The sequence below is a fragment of the Polyodon spathula genome, chromosome 3 (genome assembly GCF_017654505.1).
Source record: "Polyodon spathula isolate WHYD16114869_AA chromosome 3, ASM1765450v1, whole genome shotgun sequence".
NCBI lineage: Eukaryota > Metazoa > Chordata > Actinopteri > Acipenseriformes > Polyodontidae > Polyodon > Polyodon spathula.
The window spans coordinates 18,379,704-18,401,458 of NC_054536.1; the positions used below are offsets into that span (position 1 = coordinate 18,379,704).

Here is a 21,755-nt window from a genome sequence, read left to right on the forward strand (position 1 = left end):
CCCTGTGGTTCTCCATGGAGAGAGACTGGGGCCCCCTGGGAGTAGATGCGCTAGCTCACCCCTGGCCACATGGGCTGTTGTGTGCGTTCCCTCCACTACCATTACTACTCCTGACATTAGAGGGGATCAGGGTGGAGAGAGCACAGGTTTTGCTGGTTGCACTCAGATGGCCGAGACGCCCCTGGTTTGCTCGCCTCTCCGACATGTTGTCGGCTCAGCCGTGGCAGCTCCTGCTGAGCAAGGACCTCCTGAGCCAAGCAGAGGGGCTATTATGGCACCTGAACCCAACCCAACTCCAACTCTGGGTCTGGCCATTGAACAGAGCTGTCTATTCAGACGAGGTTTGCCAGTTGCAGTAGTAGAAACTCTACAGTCTGCTATGGCGCCGAGCACTAGAGCCCAGTACTCATATAAATGGAAAGTTTTCCAAGACTGGTGCCTTGCCAAATGTCACGATCCTATGACTTGCCCGATTGAGATGATATTAACCTTCTTACAACACTTTTTTGACACAGGAAAATCAGCATCCACTTTGAAAGTATACCTGGCAGCAATATCAGTGTGCCATGACAAAATTGACTCGGTGTCCCCTGGGGCACATTTCCTGGCAGTGCAATTTCTTAAAGGGGCTCGGAGGCTGCGTCCTACCATGAAAAGTATGGTCCCCAAGTGGGATCTAGAACTGGTACTGCGAGCCCTTATGGGTCCCCCAATAGCCATTACGTCTGCCAGACGAGTAAGTGAGCTCCACGCGCTCTATCGATGACACATGTATGACACTGGTAACATTAAGAACAAATCCATCCTTTTTGCCAAAGGTGGTATCCTCATTACATATTAACCAATCAGTGGTTTTGGAAACTTTCATACCTTCTCCGCGCGAGTCAGAGGAGGACCCTAGACAACACTTGCTATGCCCAGTTCGTGCTCTGTGTGTTACCTGGATAGGACGGCGTCCTGGAGACAGTCAAACCAACTATTTGTCTGCTATGGGTCCCGCTCTAGAGGTCAGAGAGTCAGACATTTGTGCATTTTTACTGCCTTGATGTTACAAATCGAACAAGACCCTCTCTGGCCTCTAGAGTGTTGCAGGCAGCATGCCCTTAGGCGTCGTGTGGGCTCTGAGGCTATCGCCGTGGGTCTGTACTGTCGGCAATCTGGAGCCGTGACAGTTTTGGTACAGCTTTCCCATTCGGTAATGGTTGTCATTCGAATTGAAAGGGAACGTTGGGTTATCACCATAACCCTGTTTCCCTGCAAAGAGAATGACAACCATTACCCTTTGAGGTCGTGTCCCCAAAGCAGGAAAGCAGGGCCCTGATAGGGCAGCTTTTTTATATATGCTCAGTGATTGACGGTCAGAGAGACTCTTTCCCATTCGGCAATGGTTGTCATTCTCTTTTCAGGGAACCAGGGTTATGGTAATACGTTTTTATTTCTGTCATTAACAGAATAGTCATTATTCATTAAATGATAATTTGATCTTACTATATGTAATACAAGTAGCCCATCAGGACCATCACATGTGCATATCATATTGAGACCTGCATATCGTATCATACCGTGACATTATCATGGAGCTAAAACGAGGCGCTGACCTCTCTTACGTCCCCTGCAGGAGTCCAATAACAACGAGCTGCACTTCAATGAGAAGTGGTTTCATGGGAAGCTGGGTGGAGGTCGCGACGGGAGGCAGATCGCAGAGAAGCTTCTCCATGAGTACTGCGGGGAGAGTGGGGGCAAGGATGGCACATTCCTGGTGAGGGAGAGTGAGACCTTCGTGGGAGACTTTACCCTGTCCTTCTGGTGAGTGCAAGGGTGACCAAGGTGGTAGAGGAGGGAGGGTCAGTGATTCTAGAAATACAATATCATCCAATGGATTTAGAATAGGACCACTGTGTCATTCAATTGTAGTGTTTATTGGCCAGCAGTGTCTTTAAAGATGGAAATAGCTGTCAGTGTTGGTTGACCTCACTTCCAACAGTAGAGCTTAAAGGTAGAAGAAATAGACTGTAGAAAATGTAACAAATCTCTCACCCATGTATCATTCAAGATATGTTGGTTTCCAGTTCTGACTTTGTTTCCATTTTTTATCACACCCTTTAAACTAATTTTTACAAAAGTTTAAGCTCTGCATAGCTCATAGCAATATGCTTTGCACAAAAGACCATCACAAGATGCTTCTAGTTCCTCACAAGGGCTTCCTGCATCATCAAGATTTTAAATACCTCAATCAAGCCTTCCCTCAGTCCGTTCCGCTCTGGGATTAGTATGATCGCTCTTTTCTGGACTCTCCAAGACCAGTGTCCCTTTGGTTCTGTGGTGACCAGAATTGAGTACAGTACTCTAAACACGGTCTCGCCGGTGCATTGTACAATCTCATCATAACCGCCTTTGATTTGTACTCTTCACTTTAGACTACATACCTAAGTAATCTGTTTATCTTTTTAATCCTTTAAGGAAAATGTGTGAAGCAGTGTATGTTTAATCAAACATCAACATGATCGATAACATGATAAAACTCTGTTTGTTTTCAGTAGATTGGAGTTCTCTGTTTGCCCTGTGTGGTCTGACCCCAGTGTACCCCTTTCTTCCTCTGCTGCAGGAGGTCTAGCCGAGTCCAGCACTGCCGGATACACTCGCGACAGGAGGCCGGTGTCACGAAGTTCTACCTGACAGATAACCTGGTCTTCGACAGCCTCTACAGCCTGATCTGCCACTACCGCGAGGTGCCCTTGCGTTGCAATGAGTTTGAGATGAGACTGAGCGACCCTGTGCCCCAGCCCAATGCACACGAGAGCAAGGAGTGAGTCGCCAGGCAGATTAAACCTCGTCACCTCACACATCCACCCACTTTTCAAAATCTGAGTTAATATATCACATGTAGGGTGTCTCTTATTGTTTGGGCAAGAGAGATGGTAAAGTAGACAAACTAGTTCTTACTTCAATATACAGAGAAACACATGATATTACAGACATTTTTTTTCACTTTAAAACATGATATGTGGTACCACTTCAGGTTAATGAAATCTTTGTTTGCAGGCCTTGCTTTCAGATAGTCTTGCATCTTTATGGTCACATCCACTAAATTGTCCTCACCCCTTCGGGGCCGTCTTCCCTGTCAGCAATCAACCAGCTGCTTTCTGTAATGAAAGACAGTAAGATGCTTTTACCCTGAAGACACAGCTGAGGTAAAATAACCTAGGGAATGCATATGCGAACATATTTCCTGGAAGGCAAGGCAAGCAAGCTGAGAACTTTCTTAAAGCTAATATGTGCCAGATATTATGTTTATAAATTAAAATATTTGTTGGCGATACCTTTCAAAACTGCTGCTTTGAGACCTGTATAGTGAATGGAGCTACTTGACAGAAATAATTTTGTTAGCGACAATGACTTTAATAAGCCGTGAGCTGGATGAATATGTTTGCTCAGAACCGATGTTGTGTGTAAACAATGTACCTGTTGTGATTAGGAAGTTTAAGATCTGCATCAACACTACCGGATGTGGTTAAGAACATAAGAAAGTTTACAAATGAGCAAGATGGGCCGAATGGCCTCCTCTCGTTTGTAAACTTTCTTATGTTTTTATGGTGTTAGTAGCTTATTGATCCAAAAATCTCATAAAGCAGCTTCTTGAAGGATCCCAGGGTGTCAGCTTCAACAACATTACTGCAGAGTTGGTTCCAGACTCTCACAATTCTCTGTGTAAAAAAGTGCCTCCTATTTTCTGTTCTGAATGCCCCTTTGTCTAATCTCCATTTGTGACTCCTGGTCATTGTTTCTTTTTTCAGGCTGAAAAAGTCCCTTGGGTCGACACTGTCAATACCTTTTAGAATTTTGAATGCTTGAATTAGGTTGTTTGTTAATGCCAGGTTCTCCTAGACTGCATGTCAGGGAGTTCTTTATGCTTCTCACTTCATTAAATTAAACAAGTTTGTGTTAATACACACACCTTTAGTTTCTTCCACCAGCCACACCGCAAGATAAATATTCTGCTTCTTCCCTGAAACTATTCAATATGTTTAGTGTAACTTTAGTGAACATTTTGAAGTTTCATCTTGGTAGAGATGTAGGTCTCCCTTCAGCTTCACTGCAGTATTGCCTGTCTGGGCACAGTAATGATAAGTGTTTATTGTAACTTTAGTGAACATTTTGAGGTTTCAGTTGGGTAGGGACACTGGTCACCCTTCAGTGATGTTGTTTTGTTCCCAAGGTGGTTCCACGCGAACTTGTCCCGCTTGCAGGCCGAGCACATGCTGATGAGGGTCCCACGTGACGGAGCCTTCCTGGTGCGCAAGCGGAGCGAGCCCAACTCCTTCGCAATCTCCTTCAGGTAGGGGGCGCTCACACGCACACACCTCACAGGTAAACTCTCATCAAACAGGATAAAGAAGCCTTTCTGACAACAGTAGCAGTCAAAGAGTGGCCACCGTTCGTAGGGTGAATCCAGAACTGATGGCGAGAAGGTTGAAAGCAAATGCAATGCTTGGTTAGCATGATTTTTCTATCCCTCTCTCCATCTTTCCCTCGCCCTCTCTATCTCCCTCTCTCTAATCCCAGGTGTAGTGGGATAGTGTCAATAATGAGACTCAGAGACAAGAAAAGCTGCAGTATAAGCACCGGTGCGCACTTTTAATAGACAATAACAGACACAAATAAACTGAGGCACTGTTGCCAAAATAAACAGTTTAAAGAAAACAATACAGTATAGTACAAACACTGTTGTCAGGCTGGGCAATCACCTTCACTGACAAAGTTCCCAAAATACACAGCATACATACAGTTACCTACTCACCCTATATCCATCCACCAGACAAATCATTATTCCTTCCTTATATACATGTAGCCACTCTCCAATTAGAGTATATTACCTAACTGGGGGTATGGACACACCTGTCATTGCTGGCAGGGATAAATTTAACCCCATCCCTGCAAGCCTTACATTCCCACACACACACTATTTACAGCAGCAGGTTTTTTGCCCTACCACATCAGGGCTTAAAGGAATGTTCTAAAAAGTGAACTGAATTTATTAAGCCTAGAACAAAAAAGGGGGGACTTGATTGAAGTCTTCAAAATCTTAAAAGGAGTTGACATAGTTAACCCTAAGCAAGAGGTGAAGCACAGTGCAGAAACCAGGACTAGAGAACACGCAGTTGGAATTTGAATGGATGCAGAGTGATGAGGGTATGGAATGGGTTACCTAGCCATGCTGTTGATGCTGTATCTGTTCTCATGTTCTCTGAGAGCAGGGCGGAGGGGAAGATAAAGCACTGTCGGATCCAGCAGGAGGGTCGTCTCTTCATGCTGGGCAGCTCAGCTGAGTTTGAGAGTCTGCTGGACCTGATCAGCTACTACGAGAAGCACCCGCTGTACCGCAAGATGAGACTGCGCTACCCAATCAACGAGGAGACGCTGGAGAAGATGGGCACCACGGTACAGACCCAGGGGCACAGGGGAGGGGGCAAGGGAGCTCTCTGAATCACTGCCACATAAAACTTGCGTGTTGGGTTTGAAGCCCTGTAAGGTGCCTTCTACAGATTGGGTTTAGGTTCTTGTTTTTTATCATACTGGATTTATTTTTTACTGTGGCACTATGACATAAGGCCATGTCTTAATATAGAGGTTCTCAAACTTTTTTGTTTGGGGGATATCCTTTTTTAAAATGTTTTTTAACACTAGAAGCGCCCGAATTTCAAATTACCTAGAAGCACCAAACCGGTCATTTTAACAGGTAGCTTCTTAAACAGCTGTAATATGATAATGAAAGACAAACAATTGCGTAAAACGCAAAAGTTTTATTTATGAACATCAAATCAAACATTTGCATAGCAGAAACACCATATTTAAATGGAAAACAAAACTAATATATATATATATATATAGGAACAGTACAAAACAAGAAAAACTTAAATAAAACAAATAAAATAAATATTTCATAACTATTTTCTCTGTGCATACAAAATTGTATACACATTTTATTTGTTTGTAAAAATAACATCAAAGGGTCTTTTTTTTTTTTTTTTTTTTAAAGTATATAATTCAGTACTTTAAAACATAAATAACTATAATACAATAAACTATATGATAAAGACATTGTAGTACTGAAACACCCATGCCCAATCCCTGCTGATCTGAATGCTGAGCTTTGCTGTGCTGTTTCCTCAGGAGCTGGACTATGGAGCACTGTACGAAATGCGGACTCCTCACTTCTACGTGGAAGCGAACAAGATGCCTACAGCCAGGGTAAAGTCCCATCAGGGTGGCCACGAGGAGGGATCCAGTACCCCTGCCTCTAGGAGTCTTCAGGAATATTTTCTGTACAATTTTAATCGAGGAAGATCTTCACTTGGTTTCCTGATTGAAAGAGCGTTCTTTTTAGAGAGCAGACAGCTGCGTGTCACATTGTGGTGATATTGTGCACACTGTATAGATCCAGCACTTCAGAATGGAATATATAGAGGATACGCCAGGAATGAGGATAGCCCAGAAACCGACACACTCCTCATGAGTGATATAACCACAGCTCTCTATGAACATTCATGGAGTGTTTATACCTCTGTTACAGTGATTGGTTGATTTCTCGTGGATGACTTTTATATTTGCTTTTATCTAAGTGTTTATCATTAACTCTCTCGCTTCACCTCTCTCCCCCTCTCCTATCTCTTCTACCCTCTCCTATCTCCTTCATCCCCCTCTCCTCTACCCCCTTTCCTCTCTCTCTCTCCCCCTCCCCTCTCCAGTGCACAGTGAAGGCTCTGTATGACTATCGAGCCCAGAGGGAGGACGAACTCTCCTTCCCAAAGCAAGCCATCATTCTCAACGTGGACAAGCAGGAGGGGGGCTGGTGAGGAGGAGAGAGGGGAGAAAATAGATAGGAGAGGTGTAAGGTGGGAGATGGAAGAGAGGAGAGGAGAGAGAGGAGAGGGGATGGGTAGGACAGCATAACTCTGCTAAACAGACAGAGATGTATCTCTTGTGATGGGCAGACTGTGGATGTGGTCATACATACTGTACCTACATATGCATGTCACCCTTTACATTTCTGTATAAATCTGGAAAGCCACTTAATTTTCTTGAAAATTGGTATTAACATTATTTAGCATATGTTATTGAGAGTATCAGATCTTGGGGGGGGGGGGGGGGGGGGGGGCTCTGTGGCAGACAGACATGCTTCGAAGGGAACTGAGCACAGGAAGTTCTTCCACAGACTGTAACTCATTTTAATGGACCGTGATTTTAGTATTGTTTACCACGATACTAGCACCTCATTTGCTTACCTAATGACATCGTGCTGATATTTTGAATTTGCCAACGTGAAAGTGGGGGATGGATGTTACTACTGAAGGTGTGTTACTCTCTCTGTCCTGCAGGTGGCGTGGTGACTACGGGGGTAAGAAGCAGCTGTGGTTCCCAGCCAATTATGTGGAGGAGATCCCCACCTCCCGTGCACAGGGGCAGGACGAGGCAGTGAGTAGCCAAGCCAGAGAAGAGTCTTGTACTGTAATCTTTTACACTGTAGAGTGAGTCTGTTAGGGTTCGTCAGACACCATAGACTGATCTTCATTTAATGTCTACAGCCGACCCTGTCTCTTATAAAAGTTAATATGCACAATTCACTTAATATGTACAGTTGACTCTCTCTCTTATATCCCTACAACCCTAACCCTAATATCATATGCACACTTGTATCTTCTCCTGTTAGTCTGTGTGTTGTTTAGCTTGTTATAAATCGTCTTCAGTCTAAAGAAGAGCTTGACATACATATATCGTTGTAATAGTTGTGACTTTACTCTTATAAAAGATTACCAGGGTGAATTTGCATGGTCCTATTGCAGTTTTCCCCCTGTTACACTATGATTTTACCACAGTTTACCATGTTTTTTGTTTTTCTTTTTTAATATGCGTTACCATACACCTTTACAATGCTTTACAAAGCTTACCCAATGCTTTCACTGTGTTTTGTTACATTTTGCCATGCTTTTGGGAAACATGTATAAGAATAATTCTGTATAAACTCTACAGTCCTCACTGTTTTGAACAATGGTTTGTGCCTGTGAGAGAACACGTGTCAGCCAAGACACTCGTGATAAAAGAAAAAAGCACTCCTGATTTAGAGGAGAGCAGAGTCCATTCAGCCCAGTCACTTCTCTGGTTTTACGCCACCCTGGAACTACAATGAAACTTATTTTTTTCAAGTAACTCCCTTTGCTATTTTTGTTATGTTGGCAGGTATTAATCAAAACAGAAAGAAACTTGTTAAAAATGTGTTCATTGCAAAACCTGAATGATGCTTTCCCCATCATTTGCATTCTACACATTATATAAGTTAATCAGTGCTAACAAGTCAGTGTTTTCTGTCAGTGTGAATTAATAGAAAAAATATCTGTTAAAGAAAGGGGTCTTACCTATGTTTTATCAATTTGATATAAAATTACATATTTTTATTTTTTTTTTATTTATAACACATCTCTAAGACCTGACTCCAGGGGGTGTCCAGTAATTCAACTTATTTTGAGTGACTGGCTCTTGAGTCAGGGAGCATGGAATTAAATCTAACACAGCATTGAATATGAGTCACTGAAACTGCTGAAGAGTAAAACCAGAGACGTGCCGGAGAAGACACAGGCCTCCTCACTCTAGGCAGGGTACTAAAGGGGCAGCCCCTTCAGCTGAGCTGGCTGGAGATCCCCACACTAGCCTGCGCGTTCCATGTCTCTCCTCACTGTTCCAGCCCCCTATGTCTGATTCCCCAGGGGCTGTTCCACTCTGCTGGGCTCCTGTTTATTTTAATGCTTGTTTTTTCTCCCCCCTCCACCAGTCCGTCGAGAACAGCCCCCTGGGAAACTTCCTCAAGGGCTTTATTGATGTGCCGACCTGCCACGTAGGTAAGTGACAAAGACAGTCTGTCTGTCTGTCTGTCTGTCTGTCTGTGTCTAGCCCTCTTCATTCCACCTTCAACAGGGGTTCAGCCACTGTCTGTCTGTCTATCTGAGTGACAGCTTTTCTAATAGTCCAGTCTTGCCCACTGTGTCTGTCTGTCATACTCATATTTTGGACCGCCTCTTCTTTTCGGGAGAGGGGCAGATGCTGTACAAGTTTTCAAATAACGTTATCTTCCTGGCCAGTCTGATTTGATACATATTTGCCTTTAATTATAACTTGTTCTGCTACATACATAACTATAACACCATGCCAAAAGCCTAGATAACCCTTGAAATAGAAGGCTTCTGTTCAAATATTTTGGATTCTCCGCTCCAAAACGATGCAACCTCTGAATAAGTTGCACTTATTAAGCAAAAATGATAAATGTGATCGAGACAGTGTCCACACAGAAGCTCCTGCCTGCCTTTACCTGTGTTTGTTTACCTGTCTTTACCTGTGTATGTGTCTGCTGTCTGTCTGCCTGTCTTTACCTGTGTGTGTGTCTGCTGTCTGTCTGCCTGTCTTTACCTGTGTGTGTGTGTCTGCTGTCTGTCTGCCTGTCTTTACCTGTGTGTGTGTCTGCTGTCTGTCTGCCTGTCTGACTGTCTTTACCTGTGTGTGTGTCTCTGCTGTCTGCCTGTCTTTACCTGTGTGTGTGTCTGCTGTCTGTCTGTCTGCCTGTCTTTACCTGTGTGTGTGTCTCTGCTGTTGGCAGTGGTTCACAAGGATGGGAAGAGCTCCCGGCCCTTCGTCTTCACCCTGCATTCCCAGTCTCATCCTGTCCAGATGCTGGACGTGGCCGCTGACACTCTGGAGGACCTCAACGACTGGGTCGCCAAGATAAGAGAGGCTACACAGAATGCCGATGCCAGGGTGAGTCTGAACCCTAGTGTATAACAGTCAGGGCATTATACACACTGTCCCCTGCTGTATAACACAGTCAAGACATTATACACACTGCCCCCTACTGTATAAAACAGAGCATTATACATTCCACCCCCCTAGTGTATAACACAATCAGGATATTATACACACTGCCCCCTAGTGTATAACACAGTCAGGGCATTATACACACTGCCCCCTAGTGTATAACGCAGTCAGTTAGAGAATGCCCTCTAGTGTATTGCTTGAGTAATAGACACACTAAGCAGAGTATCCTCGTGGTAACAGCCTCTTGTTTCTGTGGTGACAGATGCAGGAAGGGAAGCAGATGGAGCGCAGGAAGAAGATTGCCCTGGAGCTCTCAGAGCTGGTGGTGTACTGCCGGCCCGTGCCCTTCGACGAGGACAGTAAGGGACAGCGCAAGGCTGTGGTTTTAAAATAAACAACATTATTTTACCCCTCGATTTCTCTCCAAGTGTTCAGTGCTGGAGAACTGGAGAAGGGCAGAGTTGAGTAGGTATAAGGAGACGTGTCGTAAGAGAGTTAAGAAGCGAAAGCAATTGCTACCTGTGGTGGTGTAAACTTATACTTGTTTTTGTTTCGTGTCTCTTTTGGCCACCAGCCAGTTTTATTCTGAGTGCAGTGTTTGTTTCTGTTTTGTTCCAACCTTTTATTTATTTATTTGTTAATGAAAGGCACAGCAGCGCTTACCACACAGTCCTGTGTGTCAATTCTCTTCCTGGACTGACATCACCACAAAGCTGCTTTACCACAAAGACCCATACCAATAACAATAGGATTCAGAGAAACAACTTTTTTAAAAGAGCAGGAAATGGTGTATTTGCATTCAGTGGGAGAAACAAGGTACAGGGAAAAACACACCTTTGTCTATTTTAAGAAACACAGAATATATAAAATAGCATATGGGCCAAAAATATTATCATTACAATATTATATGTCTCTCGTTGGATTTTGACATGTGTCATTGTGTAGTAATATATTTTGATGCAAAAATCATGTATATATGTTTCTATAAATAGTGTTCTGTAAGTCCATTGAAAGGCTGCATCAGACGGTAGTCTGTCAGTGTCTAACCAGCCCTGTTTCTACCTGTCTGTCTGCAGAGATCGGCACAGACAAGGCTTATTACCGTGACATGTCCTCGTTTCCTGAGACCAAGGCTGAAAAGTATGCTAACCGCAGCAAGGGCAAGAAGTTCCTGCAGTACAACCGAAGGCAGCTCTCTCGTATCTACCCCAAGGGCCAGCGCCTCGACTCCTCCAACTACGACCCCCTGCCCATGTGGCTGTGCGGGAGCCAGCTGGTCGCCCTCAACTTCCAGACCCCAGGTACCGTCATCTATTAGTACTGTCATCCGTGTGCATAGTAGAGCTGCACGAACCCGCTATTCAACTGCTGGGATTGAGCTCTCCACAGAAATCAGGCGCTGACAATCAGGGGAGGGTAATTGGTGTTGATTGGGCTAATGTATCTTTCCAAGTGAAACAAGTGATGAAACAGCTGCTTGGATTTGTGATGATCGCTGCTTTTCTTAGACTGTGCGGAGAACAGCGATCATCATGAACCAAGCAGCTGTTTCTGAACTTGTTTCACTTGGAAAGGTAAATTAGCCCCATTAACAACAATGACCCTCACCTATGGAGAGCTCTGTCAATTAAGCAGTTTATGCAGCACTAGTACACATTTTAATTAATACATTTTCATAGGAAATCTAGAATTTATTTTTTGTCTTACTGACTCCGACTTGGGGCACGTTCTATCCAGTCCAGTCCAGTCTATGTTCTTCTTAATTGACCTGAGCAGCACAGAGCCTTCTTCCTGCCAGGTCTGATGTTTAATGGAACCTGCTGTTTAATGGACCCCCGATCTAAACAGTGATGCACATTAACTGATCAAATAGGCTTCTTATTTGTCTCGTGAAAGTGGTATTGCTAATGGTCTGTCTCCTGTTTGTACCTTCCTGTGTCTGTGTTTGTGCCCCTTTGTGTGTGTGTGCCTTTCTGTTTATTTGTGTGTGCCTGCCTCTCTATGTGTGTCTCTTTGTGTGTGCCTCCCTATGTGCTCCTCTGTCCCTCTGTTTGTGTGCCCCTATGTGTCTCCCTTTGGTGTCTGTGTTTATCTCGGTGTGTGTCTTTGTGCCTCCCTGTGTGTGTTGCTTTGTGTCTCTGTGTGCTCCTGTGCATGTCTTTGTGCCTCCGTGTGCTGTGTCTCTGTGTATGTCTCCCTGTGTGCTCTTGTGCGACTTGTGTGTTTTTTTGTGTCTCCATGTGTGTGTCTCCCTGTGTGTTTGTGTCTCTCTGTTTGCTCCTGTGCGTGACTTTGTGCCTTCCTGTGTGTGTCTTTGTGCCTCCCTGTGTATCCATCTCTCTGTGTCTCCCTGTGTCCTCCTGTGTGCAGACAAGCCAATGCAGCTGAACCAGGCCCTGTTCACACTGGGGGGGCAGAGTGGCTATGTGCTGCAGCCTGACATCCTGAGAGAGGACAGCTTCGACCCCTTCGACAAGAGCAGCCTCAAACCGGTGGAGCCCATCACTGTGCAGCTGCAGGTCAGTACTCTATACAGCTCCTTAAACTGGAAACCAGCATCACTGTGCAGCTGCAGGTCAGTGCTCTATACAGCTGCTTAAACTGGAAACCAGCATCACTGTGCAGCTGCAGGTCAGTACTCTATACAGCTCCTTAAACTGGAAACCAGCATCACTGTGCAGCTGCAGGTCAGTACTCTGTACAGCTCCTTAAACTGGAAACCAGCATCACTGTGCAGCTGCAGGTCAGTGCTCTATACAGCTCCTTAAACTGGAAACTGGTATTCTTTAATAGGGGAGGCTTCACTTTCCATTTAAGTTAAAATGTTAAAATACAGTCTCCCATTTACTGTGAAGTAGCAGAGAATGTGTTGTATCTGTCAAGATCAGTTATTACTCTAAATATTAAACCTTTTTCGTACAGATTCTGTTCCACACCCCCAGCAAACACAACATTCATATGTTTAGATGTTTGTCTTGTTCTAACAAGTAAGCATGAGAGAGTTAAACCTGCAGTCATTCACTTTGCATGAAAACGCTGGTACAGCGGTGAATTTGCCAAGTCATTTTGCAAATGGTTATGCCATACATTTATTATAGTTTAACCTGGGATGACATTTTTTTTTTTTTAAATATGCTTTACCATACCTCTCTGGGCTTTACTGTGCTTGCCTATGCTTCATTAGTTTGCTATGGTTTTACTATGGGAAATATTTATAAAGGTGCTCCCCTGTGTTGTGTTTCAGTGATTAACCCCCCTCCCCTGTTTCCAGATCCTGGGAGCGCGGCACCTCCCCAAGAACGGCCGCAGCATCGTTTGCCCCTTCGTGGAGGTGGAGGTGTGCGGAGCTGAGTACGACAGCAGCAAGTGCAAGACTGACGTCGTGGGTACGGACGCCTGCTGCCAAGCACCTTCCTCTGTCACGCATTACGGGCCGTGTATTTCAAAGTGTTTACTCCAGTCTTAAATTAACGCCTTCTTTTTGTACAAAGCTAAGAAACAAAACACCTTGACAGTGCTTAACACACCTTCAATCACATTACCTAGAGGAACATTCCTTCAATCACATTACCTAGAGGAACACTCCTTCAATCACATTACCTAGAGGAACACACCTTCAATCGCATTACCTAGAGGAACACTCCTTCAATCGCATTACCTAGAGGAACACTCCTTCAATCGCATTACCTAGAGGAACACTCCTTCAATCGCATTACCTAGAGGAACACTCCTTCAATCGCATTACCTAGAGGAACACTCCTTCAATCGCATTACCTAGAGGAACACTCCTTCAATCGCATTACCTAGAGGAACACTCCTTCAATCGCATTACCTAGAGGAACACACCTTCAATCGCATTACCTAGAGGAACACACCTTCAATCGCATTACCTAGAGGAACACACCTTCAATCGCATTACCTAGAGGAACACACCTTCAATCGCATTACCTAGAGGAACACTCCTTCAATCGCATTACCTAGAGGAACACACCTTCAATCGCATTACCTAGAGGAACACACCTTCAATCGCATTACCTAGAGGAACACTCCTTCAATCGCATTACCTAGAGGAACACTCCTTCAATCGCATGACCTAGAGGAACACTCCTTCAATCGCATGACCTAGAGGAACACTCCTTCAATCGCATTACCTAGAGGAACACTCCTTCAATCACATTACCTAGAGGAACACTCCTTCAATCACATTACCTAGATGACTGACACTAGTTGGTAAAGTCAACAGGTTATTTAAGACTGGAGTAAACTGAATATATGGTCATCTGAATCTTTTTGACTTCAGGGCAAAAGTTTCCATCACATTAAATCTCCTACCTCTCCTTTTTCACATTATTAGATCCAAGAATAAATCTCACACAAATAATGAAAGAGGTAAGGTAATATGAACTGATTTCTTTAGAGACAAATATATGGACCACCAAAATTGCCTCATATCAGCCCCTGGTGCCCCTAATTGCCTCCAGGTATTTTTCTAGCTCTTCGTTTTAGTTGTAATGCTCTGTGATGGACATTACGGTGATGCTGGCAGGCTGGTATCTAGTCCACGCTATACAGTGAATTTTAAAATGAATGTAGCTGACAAAATAATTCCAGACTTGTGGTGCAGTTCCATTGGCTACATTTGTCTGAAATGTGCAGTTTTGAAAGAAACACATGATATCTGGTGCTACACAAAAGCCCTCAGGTAGTGTTGCACTTCCTTGATCACCTGGAGGGTGACATTTATTTGAAAATACTGATTGACAGCATTCCAAATAGAACCTGGAAGTGAGTTCCAAGTGATCGAGTTCTTGGCAGATCTCAGAGTACAAGATGTTTGTAAGGAATAAGTAACTCACACAAGTAGACAGGGCCACAACCGTGGATAGCCATATCAGTGAGGAGCAGCGTTTTAGAATCAACACCCTGCTTCACTGGAAACCAAAGTAGTGTACCTTAAAACTGGGGAAATATGACGGAATATACAATATGAACAATACACATTTATAATACATAGTAGACCTTCCCTAAAAGTGCTATGATTCAGCCTTTAAAATGCCTTTGCAATTTGTAGTAGACCCTGCTATTGAAGTGATACAGCCATTTGAAATGACTTTCTAATATACTGTAGACCATGACTGTTATGTGATACAGCCATCAGATGGAAATTACATGCTATATATTATAATGTAGTATTATAAAAGCGGATTTTCACCCACTCAAGCACACACTGCTCTGTGTCCATCTCCTTTGACTTCTTGAGGAGTAAATATCAACTTATATGTAATATTCTATGCAGAGTGCAGAGGTGAAACAGAAATAACTAGAAGTGTGTGATATCTCAGCTTTGTAACCCTTACCCCTTTTCTCCTCTCTCACCCCTCTCTTCTTTCTTCCCCTCTCCTCTATCTCAACACTGTCCTGTCTTCTTTCCCCTTTCCCCTTTCTCCTCTCCCCTCCCTCTCCCTCTCCTTGCTCCTCTCCTCACTCCTCTCCCCTCTCCTCACTCCCATCTCCCTCTCTTCCCTCTCCTCTCTCCCCTGTCTCCTCTAACCTCTTCCTTCTCCACTCTCCCTGCTCCCCTCTGCCTGCTCCCCGCTCCCCTCTCCCCTCTCCCTGCTCCCCTCTCTCCTCTGCAGCGGATAATGGTTTGAATCCAGTCTGGTTGCACAAGCCATTTGTGTTGGACATCAACAACCCTGACTTCTGCTTCCTGCGCTTCGTAGTGTATGAGGAGGACATGTTCAGCGACCCCAACTTCCTGGCGCAGGCTGTGTTTCCCGTCAAGGAGCTCAAGACTGGTACGCTGAAGCACAAAACGCAAACACACACGCCGTGCATACTGGGCCCAGTTTTTCAAAATCTGTTGTCAAGATCACCCTTATCCTTATAGGATATATAGGACTTATGCTCCCTAGGATATATATATATATATATATATATATATATATATATATATATATATATATATATATATATATATATATATATATATTATGATCCACTTTTTCAGAAAATGTCATTTCTGGATTACATTTACTAAATACATTTTTTTTTGTAGCTCGTAATACTTTTTTTGTTATATTATGTTCAACTGTAATAGGTTTTTGATATTTTACAGTAATAACATTAATTAAATTACCATGTGTGTTCAAATTAAATAAAGGCTAAATGATTAGGAACATGACTTTGTTTTGAAAAAGATACAAAGTGCAAACAGATTACTGAATCTAAATCTGGATCAAAGTTACTCCTGATAAAAGGTGAAAATCAGATTACACAGATTTTAAAACACCAAGGCCTGGCTTTATAACCCAGCTGTATTCTAGTGAAGAACAAGTTTATTAGCACTTAGTAGATATTTTTCTTTTCTTACACAAATATGAAATGGTTTTAAGTCGTAACGCTGTCACAGTTTTTATATTATTACAGCTATACTTAATCTGCACAAAATTACTAGCAACAGGTCTATTAAACAATAAATTTATGTTTGGGTACAGGTACAGATAAAAATGTCAAACATACCTTTTCCAGTCTTTTTTGTATCTGTCTGGTTAGAGTTCTCTCTGCACTGATAAACAGCCATCAAAGCTCCCTCACAACATTTCCTCACTAAAAACACCCGTCAGCTCTCTCACTTCCTCACCCAGCCCCAGCCACTCTTACTCACTGTTAAAGGAGCAGGTTTGTACTTTTCATTGGCTGTTTTACAGACACTAAGCACTTGAACTACGGTTTCATAGCACTTTTGTATTGGTTTAAACTTCGGCTGTCAGTTAGTTGCAGTTGATTTCTGAGATTCACAAATGTATTTTTCAGAAAATTATTTATTTTTTAACACAGATTAATCTCAACCTTTTTGATCTGGAATACTGTAATTCACTTCCTGTAAAAACCTTTGACTTATTTACTTCTGTATGCACTAAATTAGTCTAAATGAACAAACACAAAACACAAGTTAAGCAAAACATTGTGGAGAAAGTTAACTTAAATGTTTTAAGTTTTACTCGATGTCTTCAATGTAAATTCAGTAGCAAGCGTTTCGAGTAGATGTCTTGCTAAATATCTTCAATTGAAATACTAAAAGAAACTAAATAAATTAAATGACAAACATTTAGATGAGAAGTTTTACACAATGTCTTCAATACTGGCATGAGTTTGACAGCCTGAGTTTAAAGAAAGCAGGACCCTAATTCCCACATAGCTGAAATGACTGCCCCAGCTGAGGTAATGATTCTCTAGTGCCTCACCTTTCACCCTGTAGGGTATCGCTCAGTCCCTCTGAAGAACAGCTACAGTGAAGATCTGGAACTGGCCTCCCTGCTGGTGCACATCGAGATTGTCAATGCCAAGGTCAGTCGCACATAACCCTTCGCTTTCCAGAGTAACTGGCATTCCTCATGCCTGGACAACCACCAGCCAGACTGAAATTCTATCGGCAGAGTGTTTCATAAAATAGCTGCATGCTAATTGGTGCTGCACATTAACTGTGATGTAACGATACACGAATGTCAGGTATCGCGATATGCAAATCACAATATGCATCACGATATGTGTGATGGTCCTGATAGGTTACCTGTATGATCCATAATAAGATCAAACGATCATTTAATGATGGACTATTTTTTTAAAGAAATAAAAATGAGATAGGGAGATTATGCATACATGCCAACTATAAACACATGTATTCTTCAGTCAAGGACCACTTGGTGAACTACAATGGGCTATGTTGTTGTGCTTTTGGTCTTGTATCACAATACAAATGATTATTATGGAACTAAATCTACAATGACACACAATGAATTGTGGCCTACCTAACACTAACATCATACCCTTATGCAGTGCTCCCTCACTGACTAGTATATCAGAACAGGGTCTTGAACATTTACAACTGTTAAACACCCAATAGTGCTGAAAAGTAAATAGTAAAAGAAACAAAAATGCAATGACAAACACCTCATTGAAAAATGATTAGTACGGTAGTCTCCCTGTGAAGGTGTATAAGGTGAGACGAGTGAGCAGTGAGCGGTGAGCCGAGGGTACAGATAATAATTGGCCACATCAAATTGGGGAGAGAACTGGGGTAAAAAATTAGAGACGACTACATTTATAAAAAAAATAAAATAAATAAATAAAAAGTTTGAAGGATAAATGGAAATAATATAGGAATTGGAAACCATTGACATACCATGAATGGTACGCAGGTGAGAGAATTACACTATGTAACACAATTTTTGTTCCTGGGTAGTAAGTGTTATTTCCTAATTGCTTATGCCTCAAAAGTATAGAAAATGGCTATTATTCCCCACAAACTTTGCTTTTGAAATATCACTATTTCCAATGAGAAAGCGGGAGCTTTTATGTGTTTTCGTTCACATAAAGTCAGAAAAAAACAACATATGAATCCAAATTAACATGTATTCATACTAAAGTAATACAGAAATGACTACAAAAGATTTAGAAGTGAGTAGTTTTTCGAGATTTACAATTATACTGTAAACTACCCAGGAACAAAAATAAAATAAATTTGTTACACAGTGTTATTTAAAGTAGTTTGTTCTACCTTTTAAGGGGGTTGTATACGATACCTGGTGATGTTTAATAATGTTTGCTGTTTGTTTGATTGTAGTTGAGCTGGTAGTTTTGCTGGGTTGTGTGTGACTGTGCCCGTCTCTCTTTTTCTCCAGGAGGAGGACGATGAGAACCTGTACTCCTCGATCCAGCAGCTCCGGGATCGCACCAGTGAGCTGTCCACCCAGGTGTCCTCCTTCGAGAGGAGCAACGCCTGTGACCAGCGATACCAGCAGCGTGTGGACGAGCTCCGAGCGGCACAGGAACAGCTCACTGAGCTCACAGAGACTCGCACCCGCAGGTGAGACCCCCACAGACCACTGCTGAGCATCACAGGCCCCCGCAGACCCCTGCTGAGCATCACAGACCCCTGCAGACCACTGCTGAGCATCACAGACCCCTGCTGAGCATCACAGACCCCCACAGACCACTGCTAAGCATCACAGACCCCCACAGACCCCTGCTGAGCATCACAGACCCCCGCAGACCCCTGCTGAGCATCACAGACCCCTGCAGACCACTGCTGAGCATCACAGACCCCTGCTGAGCATCACAGACCCCCACAGACCACTGCTAAGCATCACAGACCCCCACAGACCCCTGCTGAGCATCACAGACCCCCGCAGACCCCTGCTGAGCATCACAGACCCCTGCAGACCCCTGCTGAGCATCACAGACCCCCACAGACCACTGCTGAGCATCACAGACTCCTGCAGACCACTGCTGAGCATTACAGACCCCCGCAGACCACTGCTGAGCATCACAGACCCTTGCTGAGCATCACAGACCCCCGCAGACCACTGCTGAGCATCACAGACCCCCACAGACCCCTGCTGAGCATCACAGACCCCCGCAGACCCCAACAGACCACTGCAGACCATCGCAGTCCACTGCTGAGCATTACATACCACTGTAAACAAATAGATACATAAAAAATAACAGTAAATAAAAAAATTATAAAACTAAATCAATCAATAAAATGCTATTTAAAGCATCTGACTCTTTAAGTAATCCAGACTGATCAATCTAGACTTTTTCCTGACTCAAACCCCCTTGTCTTTCCCCCGCCCCTCTTCTTCGCTTTGCAGGCTGATGGAGAAGAAGAGGCGGGAGAAACTACGGCAGCAGATGGCGACAAAACGCAGCTAAGCAAACCAGCGGGGGAGCTGGCGAGACAGAGGATACAGCCAGGGCCGTTTCCATGGATATGCTGTGTGGCAGGAGTTGAGGTCTCCTGGGCAATCCTTGCACATGCATCTCCTGCATGAAGCAAAAAAAACAAAGAAAGAGACAGACTCCAGTGTTGAAGGAAGGAATTTCAAATCATGCAGCTTTCTGTGCCTTTACATGTCTTTCCTCTCTTTATAATAATGTGTTTATTTCCCCCAGGTTGCAGGGAGTAAAATAGGTCAGGTCAATGTAGTGTGTACTCATATTCCTCTTGTAAACTTTTCTCATGGTAAAAACATAGCAAAGTGCAAGAAAGCACAGCGAAAGCATAAGCAAGCATTGCAAAGCAAAGAGAGGTATGGTAAAGCATATTAAAAGACATGGCCAACCATGGGAAATAGTGTAACAGTTGGAAAAGCACTGGAAAACTGCAAAATTACAGTGAACATTTATTGTAGTAAACTTTTATAAGGGTAGCTTAAGCACATATCTACAGTAAGGGGAGCATTAGCACAGCCTGGCAATATACAGGGTGATTCATAATTGGTGCTACATTGTTGTTTTGCATTGTTTTCAATTCTAGTTATATGTTGACATTGTGGTAGCCATACAGTGTGTCACAGAGCATCTGTCACACATTTTTTCCTTTGCATTTTATCCCCCACGTACCGTCCAGTTTTTCCAATGCACCTAATGTGTGAATTATGAATCACCCTGTGCTATGAAAGACCAGTCACTAAAATAGTATGGACCTGTTTCTGGTCTGGAGTTTTGCCAGTGGGGTTTTTCCTTAAGTCTAATATAAGCAACGTTTAAAAATTCCACAGTCACTGCTGCTGGTGCAGTACAGTTCAGGGCTGTCAAATTATAGCATTGCTATCCTTTCAGTTTCCAAACAACAAAAATAAACAAAAAACTAAAATAAGCAAAATGTCATTCTTAGCTTTCTCAGTACATTGTTATTTGGTACTTCTTTAAAAGACTTGTGTATGTTATTCCCTATTTAAAAGACTGATTTATAGTAAAAACATAGCGATGTATAATACAGCATAGTGCAAGCATGGGAAAGCCTAGAGAGGTATGATAAAGCATATTCAAAGAAATGGCCCCAACTATGGTAAATGCACAGTACAAACAAGGGGAAAGCATGGAGATAAACTGCAGAAACTTTTAGAAGGGTAGCTCAGCATATGTAACTAAAAGTTCTCCAATTCTCTCAATTAGCAGTGGTGAGTCTCCCCACACAAGGCCAGGAAGAACCTCAGGGCACTCGTTTCTCAGAGACCCCCCCCCCCCCCCCCCCCCCCCCCCCCCCCCCAGTTACTTACAGTCCTCTATGCAAAACCACTGAAGCGTTTTGTTACACAGCTGCCATTAATTGCCTTTAGGGAGCATTCCTAGTATCCTAGATTGTATGAGAGGCAGATGGGGATGCTGCAGGTCTTAGACTGGTGTGGTTAAGGAACACAGTCTTTATATCCCAAAAGGAGGCAAGAGAACACCCAAACCATTAGACCAGAAGAGATCTCACCCTAGCCTTCAGCTGTAGACCTCCCGGTGGGTTCAAGCCCACTGCACCAGAACGTCACTATGAAAGCTAATCCCTGCATAACCTCCTCAAAATTACTGTCATCATTCATTTCTGAATGGACTTCAGTGTTAGTTTTGAGGGTTCTCTCTTCCCTTACTTTGTGTACTTTTTCAGGGTTGTTCACTTGTTAATTGCACCCCTCAGCTGTGTGGGTTCAGTGTGTGTTTGAGGGGGTTATTACAAGGGGGTTTGAATCTCTTACTTGTGGTTTAAGTGCCAACCCCAACCAGATAGTGGACCTGCACAACTAATCACCAAAGAGGAGATGTTTTGAGGACCAACATTGGGAATGCCCAGCCCTGGTCTTGTGTTTGGCTTTGTATCCCTGATGCACAGGGGATGAAGGGATTCCTCATTTCAAATCATATCAGTATTAATAAAGACTAAAGTTAATCCACACTCAAGTGTTCTGTTTCTTTTTCTCCCCAAATACAAAGCAGAGCAGAAATAGAAAACCATTAAGATTGTCAGCTTATTTGATTAGAGGGTCCTGGTAATGTGAGCAACAGCAGCATGCTCACTACAGCTGTGGCTAAAAGATTTGCATCACCCTATAGCATTAACTCAT

General features: G+C 43.3%; 1 protein-coding gene across 3 annotated transcripts in view; it reads left to right on the forward strand.

The window, feature by feature from the left end:
* Positions 1 to 21,586, forward strand: part of LOC121312797 (1-phosphatidylinositol 4,5-bisphosphate phosphodiesterase gamma-1-like) — a 56,750-nt gene extending 35,164 nt beyond the window's left edge. For all 3 annotated transcript variants that reach the window (XM_041244574.1, XM_041244572.1, XM_041244573.1), the window contains 17 exons: positions 1,619 to 1,806; positions 2,606 to 2,806; positions 4,217 to 4,336; positions 5,256 to 5,439; positions 6,172 to 6,249; positions 6,747 to 6,850; positions 7,377 to 7,473; positions 8,825 to 8,891; positions 9,644 to 9,801; positions 10,121 to 10,217; positions 10,935 to 11,159; positions 12,229 to 12,377; positions 13,130 to 13,244; positions 15,495 to 15,656; positions 17,120 to 17,208; positions 18,543 to 18,727; positions 19,515 to 21,586. In XM_041244574.1, the coding sequence (XP_041100508.1) occupies positions 1,619 to 1,806; positions 2,606 to 2,806; positions 4,217 to 4,336; positions 5,256 to 5,439; positions 6,172 to 6,249; positions 6,747 to 6,850; positions 7,377 to 7,473; positions 8,825 to 8,891; positions 9,644 to 9,801; positions 10,121 to 10,217; positions 10,935 to 11,159; positions 12,229 to 12,377; positions 13,130 to 13,244; positions 15,495 to 15,656; positions 17,120 to 17,208; positions 18,543 to 18,727; positions 19,515 to 19,575 (2,280 nt within the window). In that variant the 3' untranslated portion in view covers positions 19,576 to 21,586. The remainder of the gene's footprint in view (positions 1 to 1,618; positions 1,807 to 2,605; positions 2,807 to 4,216; positions 4,337 to 5,255; positions 5,440 to 6,171; positions 6,250 to 6,746; positions 6,851 to 7,376; positions 7,474 to 8,824; positions 8,892 to 9,643; positions 9,802 to 10,120; positions 10,218 to 10,934; positions 11,160 to 12,228; positions 12,378 to 13,129; positions 13,245 to 15,494; positions 15,657 to 17,119; positions 17,209 to 18,542; positions 18,728 to 19,514) is intronic.
* The last annotated feature ends 169 nt before the right edge of the window (positions 21,587 to 21,755 follow it).